Below are 16,873 nucleotides of genomic sequence, written 5' to 3' on the forward strand. Positions count from 1 at the left end.
CTGGCAGGCCCAGGATGGTGAAGTAGGGCCGGCACTGGGTGAAGCCGGAGCTCTGCTGCACGCAGCTGCGCCAGAGCCCTTCGTACTGGAACACGGCGGTGACAGGGTTGTCGTACAGGTCCTGGGTGCTCCACATGTCCATCACCGTGGCGGCGATGCAGCCGGCCAGGCCCAGGATGGACAGCAGGAAGCCCACCACTTGGCATGTGGCGGTGGACATGGCCTGGGTCCCCGTCCTCCCGCCCAGCTGCCACCTTCGTCCTGCTGTGCGCCCGGGGAGCTGCTCTGATTAGATGGTTTCCCTCAGCCCTTGGTGTTTGCTCACAGTGTTTTCCTTAGATAGTTCAGTTTCACTCTTGGTTCAAGGGCATTGTTTTTTCATTTGTTAGGGAAGCAGCCCCAAGAGGCACTTGTCCCGCTGAGCCGCGCAGACCCAGCTGGTTTGAGGGCGAGGCGGTCTGGGTGGACCTCCGCCCCACCCTGGCTCGGGCTCTGCCCCGAGGGTGCCACCATCTGGGGAAGAAGCACAGCTGAGATCCCCCCCCACTCCCAAAAGCCCTTCCTTTAGGCTCTGCTCATCACAGGAAACCACTTCGCCTGACCTCACTTAAAAAAAAAAAGGCTCGGGGCTTCCCTGGTGGCACAGTGGTTAAGAATCCGTCTGCCAATTCAGGGCACACGGGTTCGAGCCCTGGTCCGGGAAGATCCCACATGCCGCGGAGCAACTAAGCCCACACACCACAACTACTGAGCCTGCGCTCTAGAGCCCGTGAGCCACAACTTTTGAGCCTGTGTGCCACAACTACTGAAGCCCGCGCGCCTAGAGCCTATGCTCCGCAATAAGAGGAACCACCTCAATGAGAAGCCCGCGCACCGCAACGAAGAGTAGCCCTTGCTCACCGCAACTAGAGAAAAGCCCGCACGCAGCAACGAAGACCCAACGCAGCCAAAAATAAAAAAATTAAAAGATGATGTTAATATTAATTGAGGCAAGTTACCTTAAAAAAAAACAAAACAAAACGGCTCCAGGAATCTCCTCTTACACCAGATGTTAACATTTTCTCCTCACGACTAAAACCACGTTTCACTGACATAGTTCCATTTTGTTCTTACAGAAATAGGTAGGGCAGGTATTATTATTTCCCACTCATATTTTTGGGGGGGGGGGCTGTGAATCAAGCGACCTACAAACAGGTTAAGAAACTTGCCCAAGTGCCTTGAACCACAGCTACTTTAAAGATGACAAAGGTGGAGCTCCCATCTCAACTTCCAACCCGGGGCTCTTTCTCTGTTTCCATATGGAGTGACAGAGGCAGGCAGAATTGACCCCTCTTTTGAGAACAGGAAGCCAAATCCTAGAGATAGGCTCTCGGTCCACCGGTATTGGAACTGGGATGAGAAGAAGCAGGGCATTGTGTTGACGGCCATCTCACCCTTTCACTCCTGTTGCAAGAACCACGTGAAGACCACGTGGCAGGCAGACATGGAAGTTCCACAAAGGCCAGGAGGAGGGAACAGGGCAGGCTGGGCCAGAGACCCTGACCTGGTTACTGAGAGGCCTAGCATCTGCTCCTGACACTGTCCCTAACACGCCGTGTGCTGCATGAATTGGGACAAATGGCTCAACCTCTGTGGGTCACAGTTTTTTCATCTGTAACATGGACAGATTAAACTAGAACACTTCAGAGCCCTTTCAGGTCTCACACACTGTCATCTTCTACATTTTGCAAAAACGGTTTTCACTACAGTTGGTCAAAATATCAGGATTATATAGTCACACAAAAGAGAGACTTGGCTGGAGATCAACCATGGCGTTTTGTCTACATAATTTGATTTTAGAATTATGTTAGAGAATTGATGGACCTGCTGCTTCCTGTAGGTGGTGTGTGTCTGGCTTCTGAATTCATTTTAATGAGACTTTCCCCAAATCTGGATGTCAAGGCCCTGATACACAGCGCCACACACCCATACCCCAATCTCTAGCCTGCGGACAGGTCCTCCCGGAAACAGACCTGTGCATCTGGACATTTCAATGTTATCTTGGGTGCACCCAGCCACCACTCCCACGGCTTTATTCCCAGCAAACACAGAAAGCAAATATGCAAGGTCTCCCCTCTGATTTGAATGGAGGCAATGCTCCCCTCAACCGTACACCTTGCTTTAAGTTCTGTGATCAGTGTTTGTAGAGAAAGAAGAATGAGCCAGGAAACCCAGAAGAAGAGAGCAAGCAAGAGTTATATGACTAAGGTCAAGTTGTGGCTCTGTATCCCCTGAACTGAGCTACAAGGCCAAGTCTGAAATGTGGGTAGAAGGCAGCTAGAAGAAGTGACTCTGGTCTCTGCTGGTGGACAGGGATTGACCGATTCAATTGGAAAATGTTGGAGTAATTCAGGAATGATTCTGCCACTGTCTCTGTGGACAGAGCTCATTTTACTCTTTTTTTCAACTAAGAGGCAGGCTTTTTATCCACAAAGAGATCTGTAAGAGTTTGGTTTCCAGTTGTTCATTTTATGACACCTGTCTACCCCCTCCCCACACATTGACTACAATACCACCAGAACAGTAGATTGAAAATGGAAACATTAAAACGAAAAAGTTATTATAGTTATCTATTCTGATTCGTGGCAGTTTCCCCACTCACTCTCCTATGCAAATGTTTTTATGCAAAATTTCAGGACAGAAAAAACAAAGTTATTCAGGTAATAATGAATTAAGCTTTCTTTCTTGTTTGAAATGGCGACAGTGACTTTATGTTTTTGGAGGAAGGAAAAACTAAGTTTAAAGGATGAACTAAAGCTCCCTCTACCTAGGCAGAATACTGAACGAATAGAGAGAAATTCTAAATCTATACACTTTTTAAAATATGAAATAAGTACTAACATGTTTTAAAACATGTGGAAGATGGGATTTTTCACTTCCTGGTGAGTTTTCTGTGCTCCAAAATGAGTGGACCACTGCTTTAGCTGTCACTGCTAAAGAGTGAATGGGGGTCCGCAGAGGAACATCTGGCTTTCTTGTTTATGGCAATAGGCTTTGTTAAAATATATTAACTGTATCTCTAATGATAGTGATAGTTTGTGGTCTGATTATAATAGTATATAATAATAATGGTAATAATTCATGGTCTGATTGTGTTTAACAATAATGGGGTTGTTACAACTTTGTTTAATCACCTTTAAAATGGAGCAAAAATTTTTGCTGACTTCCTAGGGGGAATCCTCCCTATATTCAACTTTAAATTTGCTTCTGGTGGTGGCATTTCAGGTTGTAAATTTCCAGGAGCTTATATTACTTTACTGACATTAGAGAAAACATTTCCCTTACCTTTTCTTTACCTCATTTTAGGAATATAAATATAACACCATCTATGGTTATTAGGCAAAATGGTGATCAAATAGCAATATAAAATATCATAGCTAGGAATATAGGAGGAGTAAAATTAGTATTATTAGCAAGACAAATGATTGATACATCTATTGATTTTTTTCTTTTAAACTGTTAACACACTTCATATTCTTAATTTCTGACTCCACCTTTTGGTGCTCAAAATAGAAAATTTAGAAGCAGGGAAAATTAAAAAAAATCTTACAGTTTTAAATCCTAGACAAAATATCTGGCATACTTTCTTTTTAATCCATTCTCTGTATATATTTTTACATGATTAAGAGATTATACAATTTAATGTTCTGTGCTTTTCACTTGATTGCATACATGTGCAATTAAAGTATTTTGTAAACATTGTTTAATATATTTAATTTAGTATATTAATATCCCATTATATAGAAGTGCTACTATTCACTAAAACAGAATCTATTCTTATATAGTTAGATTATATCCCTTCCCCAGTTTTTTTTTTTTTTTTTTGTATGAAAAACAATGTTATGATGAACATTTTTCACATAACTCTTTGCTAGCATTTCTGATTACTCTTTTAGGACAGATTCCTAAGAGAGGAATTAACATGTCAAAGGGTGTGAGGTTTTAAAAAATCTTTCTTATGTAGAAGCAGATTTTTTTTCTATGAATTTTATTCCTAGCAGCAGTATTTGAAAGATCTTGCCTCATTGTACCCTTACCTACACTGTGAATTTGGTAAGTTATACACGATCACTTGTTTTGATTTGCATTACTTTGATTACTAATGAGTTTGAAACTATATTTTTTAAACAAATATTTATGGAGCATTTGTTTTTCCCTTTTCTTGAGTTGTCAATTTGTACTTCTTCCTCATTTATTTGCTGGAATTTTAGCATTTTTTTCTATCAATTTATATGAATTATTTATTTGTTAAGGATCTTAATATATTGCTATGATTACTGAAAAGACCTTTTCACATCAATTATTTCCTTTTTAGTGTTTTTCATGGTTCTAGAAAAAATACAGCGTATTCCATTTATATGTTCACACTACATGGTGCATAATAATACGTGCTTAATAAAAATCTGTTGAATGATGTAGTAAAATGACTGTTCTTTTCTATGCTTAAGAATTTAATTTCCATTTAGAAATGATATTAGAATTATTTTAGAATTTTAGAAAGTTTAGAAGTATTTTATGTATCTTTACATTTAATTAATCTGGAATCTATTTTGGTTTATAGTCTATGATTCTTTTTTTCCCTCAAAAAAGTTAATCAATAATTTTTACAGCACTTACTGAATAACCTTCCCTCTCCCCATGCTTTGTAAAACCTCCTCTATCTATATTAAATTCATGTATATGTCTTTCTAATTTTAGACTTTGTTCCATTGACCTTCTGTTCATCTTTGGGCCGAAACACCTTTTAATTATCACAACTTTAGAATTTGGTTGAATATCTGGCCGAGTTAGCTCTTTACTTTTGTATTATTCTTAAAAAAAAATTTAAAAGTTAATTTCATCTACTTTCTTCTTATAGATAGCCACTTTGTCAAGGTCCCAAAGGAAAACTCTTACTAGCATTTTGATTAGAATTCTTGTAATGTTATCCACACAAGCTTACGCTCTGCAGAAATTCTTCCTGGGTTTGAATTCTCACCTGCCACTTACTAACTACTACAGTGTCATTGGGCAAATTCTACAGCCTTTTTGTGCTTCAGTTTCCTTATCTATAAAATGGAGGTAATACCACTACTTACCTCATAGTGTTGTTGTGAAAATTAAAGTGTAAGGTAATTTATGTAAATTTATACAACCATGTAAATTATATTTAAACATATAAATTAACATATGCTAATTTCTTGAGCCAATGCCTAGCACAGAGTAAGGTCTTAATACATTTTATTATTATGTAATTAGTTAATTATATTATTTATTATTATACATTAATTAGGAACAAATTCACATCTTTATAATATTCCTATCTAGGAACCTGTAGTATATATTTCCATTTAATTGACATTTAAAATTTTCTTAGTAAACCTCTTTTTTCATCTTTATCCTTGCCTGATATTTACACTTGATCTTAGCCAGAAGGCCGAGAAGTGATCCTTGCCTAATATTTAAAGATATTATTCCTAAGTGGAACATATTGTATTGTGTTGCCTCACAAAGAGGTCTAAGTTATTTTAATTCTCTTAATACACTACACTCTCTCATGCCACTGTGTCTTTTCCAATGATGTTCCTCTCTTTCTGGAAAATTCTTTACCTCCTTATCTTCCTGGGTAACTCATACTTGTTGTTAGTAACTCATCTCAGCTGTCATTTCCTTTAGGAAGTCCCTTCCCTCATGTCTGCACCCTGTACCATACAAGACACTGACTATGCTTTATTGCAGTGATTCTTAACTGGGGCTGCTTTTGCCCCAGGAGGTATATGGTAACGTCTGGAGACATCTTTGTTGTCACAACTGGGGAGGGAGAGGTGCTGCTACTGCCATCTAGTGGATGGAGGCCAGGGATGCTGCTAAATATCCTATAATGCACAGAACCGTACCCAACAAAAAAGAATTACATGGCCTAAACTGTCAGCAGTGCCGAGGTTGAGAAACCTTGCATTGCAATGGTTTGTTGAGCCTCTGTCTCTCTTTCTAGATTTGTGAGCCTTTTGATATCTATGTTCCCCATGTGCAGACAGCTTGGGACATAGTAGGTGCTCAACAAATGTTTGTTGAACAAATAAACGTTCTTTCTAGTGCCACGATTTCTGTGTTACTGGGTTTTAAAAATTTTTTTAAATTTTTTAAAAATTTAAATTAATTAACATATTTATTTTGTGTTATTGTTTATTTCCTGTTATTTCTGCCTGTGTAGGAGGACCAAAGGCTTTGCCTTTCTTTCCTTATCCCTGCCAAGAGGAGAACTTGTTCAAACCCGGTCAGCCCAGGAGAGGGTGGCTGCCAGTGATGGTTCTAGTGAAAAGACTTTGTCTAGGAAGGTTGGCTGCCAGTCCTATGGCTCAGATTTCTCTGGAGGGTTCGGTTGTGCCTGATTTCTTCCCTCTGAGCCTGAGTATCTGTGTTTGCGTTCTTGGGAGTATGTAGCTTCTCCATGGAAATTTAAATATTCTGTGCTTTCATTTCAATGGCAATGGAAAGGAAGTTAAAACAAGTATGTTCCAGATCCTCAGGCTAGCCACTTACGGTTTGGGTTCATTTTGGTGTTTATGATCATGTTTATATCAGGGGTCAGTGAAGTGATAGCCTCAGCTGCTACTTGAACAAAGGGTTCATTCCAGCTCAAATAGAAATGGAGTCAGGGGAATTTCTCCCTACCTTGTGGCACTGGCACCATGAGCTCAGACACCTGTGCCCTGGTGGTCAATACACAGCATCACCAGCAGCACTGTTCTGTCCTGTCTTTGCATAAACCCGATTGCAACAGTTAGTGGTGGTAAATACACAGCAGAGAACTATTCCTCCCCAATTCCAGAAATAATTGGGTTGATAGCCTTAGAGCCACATTCAGTAGTTCCACATCCCAACCTCACCTCAAATGAACAAGACCATTGCAAAAAGCAGTAAGTCACAGATGCCTCATCACCACAGACTCAAGAGGATGATTCTCTGATGTGGTGGTGGCTAAGCGTAAGATGTGAGTACCTCGAATTTATTAATACCATTTTGTAAAACAAACCCACGTGAATAGAGAATCTGCATGAACAATACTAAAGTCAAAACATTGAGAGAGGTGAAATACAAAATTGGACTTGAGGCTGTCTCTTTGTCCTGTTAAGCTCCAAATGAAAACCAACAATATCCCTAACACCAGATGAATTTTGACAATTGTGTTTATTAGTTTTTTAGTGGTATTTACATTACATTTGCAGGTGTGGCTTTGGTCCTTGCATAAGATTTATATGCATTAGGAATTTAAATCTATTGTTATACGTGTTTATATTAAAGTGACACTAAAATGAATGTAATTGAAATCAACATTGAGGGGCTGCAAGAATTTTTTTCTTTTAAAAACGATTCCTACAGAATTCTCTTTGAAAAATCCTTCTCTGAACTATCTAGTCGCAGGATCGTCACATACGAACACACACAAAATTTCTAAGAGAAGGCCCTAGAGCAGTTTCAGTCTGGCTCAGTTTTAGCTCTGTGGACGTGGGCAAGTCACTTTGCCCTTCTAAGTCTCCCTCTCTTGACCTGCAAAATAACTACCGGGGTTGTTGACAGCTGTTGCTAGTCCAGGACACTCCCCAAGACTGCAGCCTCAATCTTAGGCAAGAGGGGAGGATAGGAAAGGTGCCTTTGCACTGGGGATTTCTGCTTTGTGTCTGAGAGCCTTGGGGGTCCCAGTTAGGGCTGCGAGCTGGGGCTTAGGTACAGGCAGGTCTGAGCCCTGGCTCCATTTGCATGTGACTTTGGGCAAGTTACCCCCAGCTCAGCTTCCTTGTTTCTAAAAAGGTGGTAGTGATAGCACCAAGTTCACAGGGTGGCTTGTAGAGATTGCACAAAATATTGCAAGGCAGTTTTGGCTCAAGTGCTAGTGCCAGGTCTGCCATTGTTATTTGCCCTTTGTGAAGCCTTATGACTCCTCAGATGTCACGTGGGTGCTCTGTGCGCGAGAGGTCAGCCTCAGGCTGACTCTCTCCTTCGTGGCCTCTAGCTCTGCATGGACACAGGTCCATGGACCAGACCTCTGAGAGATTTGGGGCATTTTGCATTTGAGGTGAGGGAGAATCCCAAGGGCAGATGGTTAGCCCCGAAGCTCAGGAGGGGTCAGCAGGACATAGGGATGTGGGAGTGGCTCACCTTCCTCCAGTCCCTGGTGGAGGGAGACCTCACTGAATCGGCAGCTGGTCACCCACGGATCTGACTCACATTCTCCTGTTTACACGCAGGCCCTTCATCTCTTAGCTTGGCATTCGATGCTCTTCATCATCATCTCCGCAAAAACCCTCTTCTCCAGCCAAGGTCATTCCTTCATCTTCTCCCAAGTAAGACTTGGGTGGAAGCACCCCCATGCCTTTGCCCATGCTGTTTTTCCTCCTGGTATGCTGCCCCTCTAACTCTTAACTACCTTTCAAGGGTCACTTGTGGGATTTCCTTCTCGGTGGGTCTCTTCCTGAGCAGGTCCTCCTCATCTCATCTCCTGCAGCACCGGCCTTCTGTCCTCCTTACTTGTCACCTTGTCATACCCAGCCCGCAGTGCACTTTCACATTTTGGGGGGGGGGGCACGCCAGGTCCACAGAATCCTGAGGTTGTAGTGAGCTCTCCATCCATAAGTGTGGAACGTATGAAAGACTGAGTCACTGCGTCACTGAGTCTTTACCTCTTACCTTCTGTGCAGGTCTAAGTCTTGACCCTGCAGCCAAATGGGAAATTCCTGCAGGAGAAGCCCTAGTTTCTATTTCTGACCCTCCTTACTGTGTCCACCTTAGGAAATGCCTCTCTCCAGACTTTGATGTATATTTATGGAAGGAAAAAAGAACTAAGAAATAAAAATGACGAGTGTATTCATTGTCTTACTCTGTTACCTGAGTGAAAGACACTTTTAACATTCTCTACTCTCGAGACTTGAAGTTTTCTTCAAGTTAACATGACCCATCTACAAATCCTTGAAAACGAATCCTTGTGTGGCTAATATGCCAGTCTGGACATCACAGCCCACACCCCTTTTGCCCTGCACAGTCCTCTGTGCAGAGAGTGCCCTGAAGCTGGTTCCATGTGGCCAATACATTCTGGAGGTCAGGAGATGCAGAGAAGGGGACCCATCTGGCGCCCCCGTCCCTGAGAAATGCAACACCCAGTTCTTTTTCTCTGTCCCTTTCCTCTGCTCCCTTTCTGTTGCTGCTACATGCTGAGGTGCCCCCTGGAAGCTGGGACCAGGCACAAGGGGGGCTGGAGATGGAACTCTGTTCAGGAGATTCACAGTTCCCAACTCAGGGAGGGGAGATCTCAAGGCTAAAGGAAGGAAGTGCCTATGATCTGGGCCTCCTGAGTCCTGTTCCTGTTGGTGATTGAGACAATGCTATTGCTTGCATAGGAGTTATTTTAAAAATGTGCCCATTGGGGAGAACTGGGTACCTTCCGGTTAGGGATACAGGAGCCCTACCAGCTCTAGGAAGCTCCTCTCCCTAAGTTTCCTGCACTCCTGTTCCTACCTTGGTGGTGGAGGCTTTTGCTTCTCCCTCCCCCGTGGTCCTTCTGTGATGCGCCAGACAGAGGCCGCTGTCTCCTGTCCACCTCCGTCTTCCCCCACATCCTGCCAGGTACCAGCCCTTACCTGGCAGCCCCAGCAGGGTGAAGTAGCCCCGGCACTCGGTGAACCCAGAGCTCTCTCGGACACAGGAGCGCCACAGCCCTTGGTAGTTGAATACAGCTGTCACCGGGTTGTTGTACAGATCCTGGGTGCTCCACTGGTCCATGCAGGTGGTGGCAATGGTGCCCGCAACCCCAAGCAGTGAAACCACAAACCCCAAGCCCTGGCAGGCGGTCACGGACATGGTGGGGTGCAGAGTTGACACAGAGCGCCACTCAGCAGGGGGCCAGTCCAGTTCTGAGAGCACTGAGTGTAGGGATGGAGTTTTCTCAGAGAGGCTGGCACACACGTCACGAATGGGCCATGTAAGGAGGGGATTCAACAGTGCCACCTGGGCTCGCCTTGCTCCTTTATCTACCTGAGTGAGATAATTTCCATAACATGGTACCAAGAGCCATTTGTTTTCCACCATATGTACACTCTACTCACTGTTTACCTTTTGAAGGAGTTTCCTGATTAGCCAGGCTCCCCTCTGTGGAGGGTAAAACAGGAACAGAGGGCACTGCCTGCAAGACCCACAGGCTGGCCAGGCAGGGCTCCCAGTGGCTAAGCCACAAAATACTTGGAGATGTCAAAGGAATGTATCTATCTATCTATACATATATGTATACATATATATACATATGTGATATATACATATAACTGAATCACTTTGCGGTACAGCAGTAATTAACACAACATTGTAAATCAACTATACTTCAATTAAAAAAAATACTTAGAAATGAAAGGGCTTCATCCGTGTGGCTCTCCCAATGTACTGTTGCCACTTTAGTTAAAAACCTAGGTAAGGCAGGTTATGAGGCAGGATGAAATACAGCCGATTCTCCTTAAGCACGTTGCTTACGTTCTATAAAGTTTCCAGGAACACTGAATTAGCGAATACCGAATCATTGCGCCTGAGAGGATACAGGGTTCGGTTCCTGTGAGCCTCGGGTCACATTTCCGTCAACCGATCAATACATAACCTTGTTATGTGTGGGTTTCTGCCTAAAGACACCTTATTTACATTGTTGATTCATTATCATTGAACTCGTGGCCATCCGCACTAGAACTCAGGCCTGAAGCTCAACTAACGCGTCCTTTTCTCTGTAAGGCGCATCCCAGCCTTCTGGCCTTAGGAGCACTAACCAGCACTTCAGCACTATGCTTGGGGCCATTTTAAATAGAGAAATCACCAAATAAAAGCACAAAGACGTGAAAAACATGGCACTAAAATACTGCGAGAGAGACATTTGTTTACAGGATGAGCTGAAACAAGAAGGCAAAGAAAACCTTGCTTGTTTCGCCTCACCTGGGAACATGTACCTCCCACCGCCCATGTATCTTGCCGTCTGCATACGCACATGTCCGGTGACCACTGAGGAAGCACCTTGAGCACTGACTAAAGTACATTCTAGCGAATAGGTGAACTGGCAAATATGAATCTGCAAATAATCGACTAGTTATTTGATGGAACTGAGTAGTGACTGTGGTCAAGCTGTTTGCAGCTTCTGTGGCACTGACTCCGCCTTCAGCCCAGAGATCATGGGGGAGGGAAGATGGCAGAGGGAAGGAGCAGGACGGTCCTGGGCTCTGGAGTCAGCAGCCTGGGTTCACCCTCATGGAACTAGTTGTGTGAGACAACAGCTAAATCGCTTAACCTCTCTGAGTCTCATTGTCTTCATCTGTAAAATGAGATAATAAGAGTGATTACCTCCCTGGATTGTTTTGTAGCTTCAATGTGATAATGCATGTGAAATGCTAGGTATTACATGTGGAGCTCTGAACTCAGAAATAATAGCTAATATTACTAGGGCAGACTGATAGTAGTAGAATTAAAAGCTTTAGTGATTGACTGATCACTTTCACATTGTGTTTCTTCACATTGATCAGAAACTAAACCCCAGCCTCTCACACAAAGTATCTCTAGTTGTAGAGAGGTTTTAAAATTTTTTGGTCCAAATATCATTTTTACCTACTTTGACCCTGGATTCAAGTCTCAACTCTTTTACCAACTCGCAGGACTATATTATACATTGTTGGCTAATACCTCTGTGCCTCAGTTACCCCAAATTATTAAAGTATTTGTAATGTATAGAAATATTGGATCACTATGTTGTGTACCAGGAAAAAATAAAGTAAAAGGTATGGAATATCTCAGAAATCTCATAATTTAAAAAAAGAGGAACCCCTTTCGTTGTCTGTGATATTGTCAGGAAGACTAATATGTCATGTAGGTAAAATGTGTTTGTGTACGCTTATGTGGCAGTGCAAGGAGAGGAGAGGGGTGTGTTACCCTGGTTTTGAAGCAGCAGGGAAGAATCTGCCCACTTTTCTCTTGCTCCCTGAAGTAGCTGCTTGGATCATTTATTAGAATCCCTCAGGGCATCTGGGGACACAGTTTGAAAACCACTGGACAAGATTCATTCAATAATCTATTCAACAATTTATACAGTGAAGGGATGGACTAGAAAATTCAGCTCCCTGGCCCAGGGAGAAAACAAAGAAGCTTGTTAGGCTTAGTCTGACTTGGTCTCCACATGGAAAAAAAAAAGAAAAAGTCGTCTGAGAATATATGACCATGAGACTTTGTTTCATATGTGACTGGGTTTGAATTGACACATCCCACATCATGGTCCTGGAACTCCCATACTAAGAAAATAGCATTAAAAGGTGATTCCAGGCTGATAAAACCTCAAGAACGACTTGCAGAGGCAACTGCACAACCCTCAGTGAAGACTGAATAGACTTCTACATTTAAAGCTGTCAAACTTGAGCTCAAAACTCAAAAATTCTAAGTCTATTATGAATAGTGGTAAACCAACTCTTTAAAAAAAACCGCTGACTTTATAGCATTTGCCAATTTGCATGGCGTAAATACTCCCATTATGGCTGACTTCAAGCCACCATTGTGAGGTCACTGAATGAAAAGTTGGGAAGAGATGCATGAATCAGCTCCCACAAGCTGACTCCAGCACATCACTTGATTACAACTAAGATCACGAGACTTAACAAACAGTTACAATGGACCCCCTAAGAAAATCAGATAATATTGGTTAAAGATGTAAAAGAAGGAACAAAAATCACAAGTAACTAAAAGACGCTATGAAAAAAAGAACAGGAAGATTTGACCACTACCCACCCACCTAGAATTCCTAGAAATTAAAAATTTAGTCAATGAAACAAAAAACTCAGAGGATAGTGTAACAGGTGCAGTTTTTGGCCCGATGATTTCTGCCTTTTAGGTTACACCATGGTTATATTATGTCATATGGCAAAAAGAGTTTTACAGATGTCAATTTACTTATCAGGGGACCTTAAAATAGATTATCCTAGATTATAGGATAGGGAGCACAATGTATTCCAATGATCCCTAAGAAGCAAAAGAGGAATGCAGGACAGATAGTGAGAGAAATGCAGCGGAAAGGAAGTCAGAGATTAGGAGAACGAGAAGGATCAATGCACCAGTGTTGATTTGAAGATGAAAGGAGTCATAAGTCAAGGAAACAGGGACCTCAGTTCTACAGCTGCAAAGAACTGAATTCCTCCAACCAACAGTGATCTTGGAAGAGGACCTCAAGCCCCATATAAGAACCACAGCCATGGCTGGTACCTTGATTTAAGCCTGGTGAGACCATAAGCAGAGTATCAAACCACACCATGCTAGACTTGTGACCTACAGAAATTGTGAGATAATAAATGGATGTTTTTTGAAGCTGCAAAGTTTCTGAAAATTTGTTATGGAAGCAATAGAAAACTAACAACAGGTAATTAGAAGATTAAATACACCTAAAATTAGCATTCATAAACTAAAAGATAGAACTGAGAAAAGTATGCAAAATGAGACACAAATAAAGAGATAGAAAACATGAAATAGCAGTAAGAGGCATGGAGGATAGAAAGAGAAGTTCCAACATACATCCAATGTATGAGTACTGAAAGAAGAGTATAAAGAGAATGAGAGAAAGACAATATTTGCTAAGCTATTGGCTAAGAATTTTCTATAGCTGGTGAAAAGCATTACTTCCATATTAAGGTGGTACAGTAGTTCCATGAAAGGTAAATAAAAATAAAACAAGAGCTGCATGTATTGTAGTATTGCAAAAATACCAAAGATAAAGAGAAAAACCTTTTAAAAATCTGAAAGAAAAGAATTATAGCCATTATATCAATTGCACCAATAGAAACCAGGAGGTGAAAGAATTATATCTTTAAAAATTGAGAATAAAAATAACTATCAACCTCAAGACAATGAGAAGATAGGCCACAAATGGAGAGAAAATATTTGCAAAAGGAACATATTTATGAAAGAAAAATATCTGCAAAAGTATTTTTTTTTAATTAATTTAATTTTTTTTTTTTTTTTAATTTTTGGCTGTGTTGTGTCTTTGTTTCTGTGCGAGGACTTTCTCTAGTTGCGACAAGTGGGGGCCACTCTTCATCGCGGTGGGCGGGCCTCTCAGTATCGCGGCCTCTCTTGTTGCGGAGCACAGGCTCCAGACACGCAGGCTCAGTAATTGTGGCACACGGGCCCAGTTGCTCCGCGGCATGTGGGATCTTCCTGGACCAGGGCTCGAACCCGTGTCCCCTGCATTGGCAGGCAGATTCTCAACCACTGCGCCACCAGGGAAGCCCCTGCAAAAGTATTTTTTATCCAAAAAATTTTTGGATCGAAGACTCACCCCAAATATACAAAGAACTTTTGAAAGTCAACAAGAAGAAAATGAACAACCTGATTAAAAAATGGGCAAGAGATCTGAAGAGTTCCTCATCAAAGAAAATATACAGATGGCAAATAAGCATCTGAAAAGATGCTCAACATCATATGTCATTAGGGAATTACAAATTAAAACGACAACAAGATACTACTACCTACCTGTTAGAATGGCTAAAATCCAAAACACTAACACCAAATTCTAACAAGGATGTGGAGCAACAGGAACTCTCATTTATTGCTGGTGATAATGCAAAATGGTACAGCCATTTTGGAAGACAGTTTGGCAGTTTCTTACAAAACTAGACATACTCTTACCATATGATCCAGCCAATCACACTCCTTGGTATTTACCCACGTGAGTTGAAAACTTATGTCCACACAAAAACCTGCACACAGATGTTTATAAAAACTTTATTCATAATTGACAAAACTTGTAGGTAACTAAGATGTCCTTCAGTAGGTGAATGGATAAATAAACTGTGGCACACGCAGACAAAGGAATATTAGCTAGTGCTAAAAAGAAATGAACTATAAAGGCATGAAAAGACATGAGGAAACCTTATATGCACATTACTAAGTGAAAGAAGCCAACCTGAGAAGGCTACATACTGTATGATTCCAACTATACGACATTCTGGAAACGGCAAAACTATGGAGGCAGTAAGAAAGATTAGTGGTTACCAGGGTCTTGGGGCTCAGGAGGGATGAATAGGAGGAGCACAGAAGATTTTTAGGGCAGCGAAGCTATTCTGTATGATACTATAATGGGGGGTGGGTATCCGTCTTTATACATTTATCAAAACCCATAGAATGTACAACATCAAGAGTGTACCCTAATGTAAACTATGGACTTAGGGTGATAATGATGCGTCAGTGTAGGTTCATTGATTGTAATAGAGGTACCATTCTGGGGTTGAATGTAGGTAGTTGGGAAGGCTGTGCATGTGGGGGGGAGGGCTTATATGGGAACTCTCTCCATATTGCTGTGAGCCTAAAACTGCTCTTAAACATAAAGTCTCGTTTTAATAAAAGGCCTGAGTTCCATATTTGGGTTGATATCTGAGTGGAGAGAGAAGAACAGCTCTGGGAGTGCAGAGAAGAGAACAAGACTTCCACAGGAGCAGGGAGCTGGAATGAGAAGTGCTCGTGAAAAGGTAAAATTGCTGGGAATTCTGAGAAATCTTGGAGTGGGCAGTAGACTTTCTCAAGGTGTGGCATGAGAGCTCAAAACCATCTCATTTAGGTCTTCAGGGACAGGGGAGCCCCTAGGGAAAATCTCAGTTACATGGCAAGCAGAAGGAGCAAGGACACTATCTCGGATGTGCTCAGTCATGGGGAGGACATAAGTCAGAACACTTTCAAACTCTTGGTAACGGGGCAATTGTGAGGCTTGAATTGGGAAGAGAGAATTCTGACTCAAAACATTCTCAGTGACTGCAAGGCTGGCTCCGTGTAGCTCTGACCCTCTGGCTGCCAGATGTACACCTTAAGCTCTGTGGCCAAGAGAACACTACTTATATCTTACCTTCTGTCCAGGTGGTCAGTGGTCAAGGATTCTTTAAAAAACTTGTAGGAATTTTTTTATCATCAAATCTTGGAATCAGAGGCAAAGCAATCTCAGTATATACGCTAACATATGAAGAAGTTCATGTCCTAACTCTAACATTGTGTGGCTTTACTTACACCATTTTACCAAAACTGGACCTCTCTCCCCCAGAGAAATAAGGAATATTTTGAAGAATAACAGGCTGAATACCACTACATGCAGAGATCTCTGGCACTGAGTGTGGGCTGTGAAAAAACAAACTCAAATTTCCTGAGAGAGCCGGTCTGCTCTTTCCAGGTAAAATGTCTCTCCCAGATTCTGCAGGAGAAACTCAGCATGTCCTTGTCATAAGCTTATGCTCCTGAGTTAGCTATGACTCAGAAAAATGACCACTGAACCCTGAGTTTCAGCCTAATGTGGGTGTTCCAAGGACAGGACTCAGCCACATGGTGACTCATTTCCATTTGGTTTGGCTTGTGGGAGTAAAAAGATTATACTCCCTTGACTGTGGTGGGTATAAACGACTCAAGTACCCCACCCCATTTGAGTTTCAAGATTCAATTCTAAAGCCAGTAAGCAAGGCTAATCAATATACTGCTCAGCATTCATCAGCTTTCTAGACCTGGCTATATTTTTGAGTCCCAATTGGAGTGACTAATTGCATATGGATTTTTAATAAAATATTTGCCTAACATATCTAGAAAGGAATTTGGACAGTATGCATCATTTCAGGCTAGACAAGAATTAAGTCCCTATTTGTCTGCCAAGCAGGGTTTTAGTTGGGAAACCCAAACCTTGCTTCTTTGGTGATAAAGCAAAATGCAGCAGCAATATGGACACATCCACAGTGTCCATGTTTTTCTTGTTGCCAGCACAAGCCAATATCAAGGTGTCCCCTGAAATATAGGAAACACTATTAGGGCAAAAGTTCTAGGACAGAAT

At 41.9% G+C, this 16,873-nt stretch overlaps 1 protein-coding gene across 2 annotated transcripts in view; it reads right to left on the bottom strand.

The window, feature by feature from the left end:
- Window positions 1-14,034, bottom strand: part of CLDN18 (claudin 18) — a gene marked incomplete at its 5' end in the record, with an annotated part of 30,371 nt that extends 16,337 nt beyond the window's left edge. Inside the window, one exon of one of the 2 annotated variants that reach the window (XM_082393482.1) lies at window positions 9,654-14,034. In XM_082393482.1, coding sequence (XP_082249608.1) covers window positions 9,654-10,101 — 448 coding nt within the window. Of the gene's footprint in view, window positions 221-9,653 lie in introns of those variants that run through there. The other variant, XM_082393481.1, reaches the window with a different exon arrangement.
- Window positions 14,035-16,873: the final 2,839 nt, after the last annotated feature.

The sequence above is a fragment of the Balaenoptera borealis genome (assembly GCF_965194805.1).
Source record: "Balaenoptera borealis genome assembly, chromosome: 5".
In the NCBI taxonomy this organism is placed as follows: domain Eukaryota; kingdom Metazoa; phylum Chordata; class Mammalia; order Artiodactyla; family Balaenopteridae; genus Balaenoptera; species Balaenoptera borealis.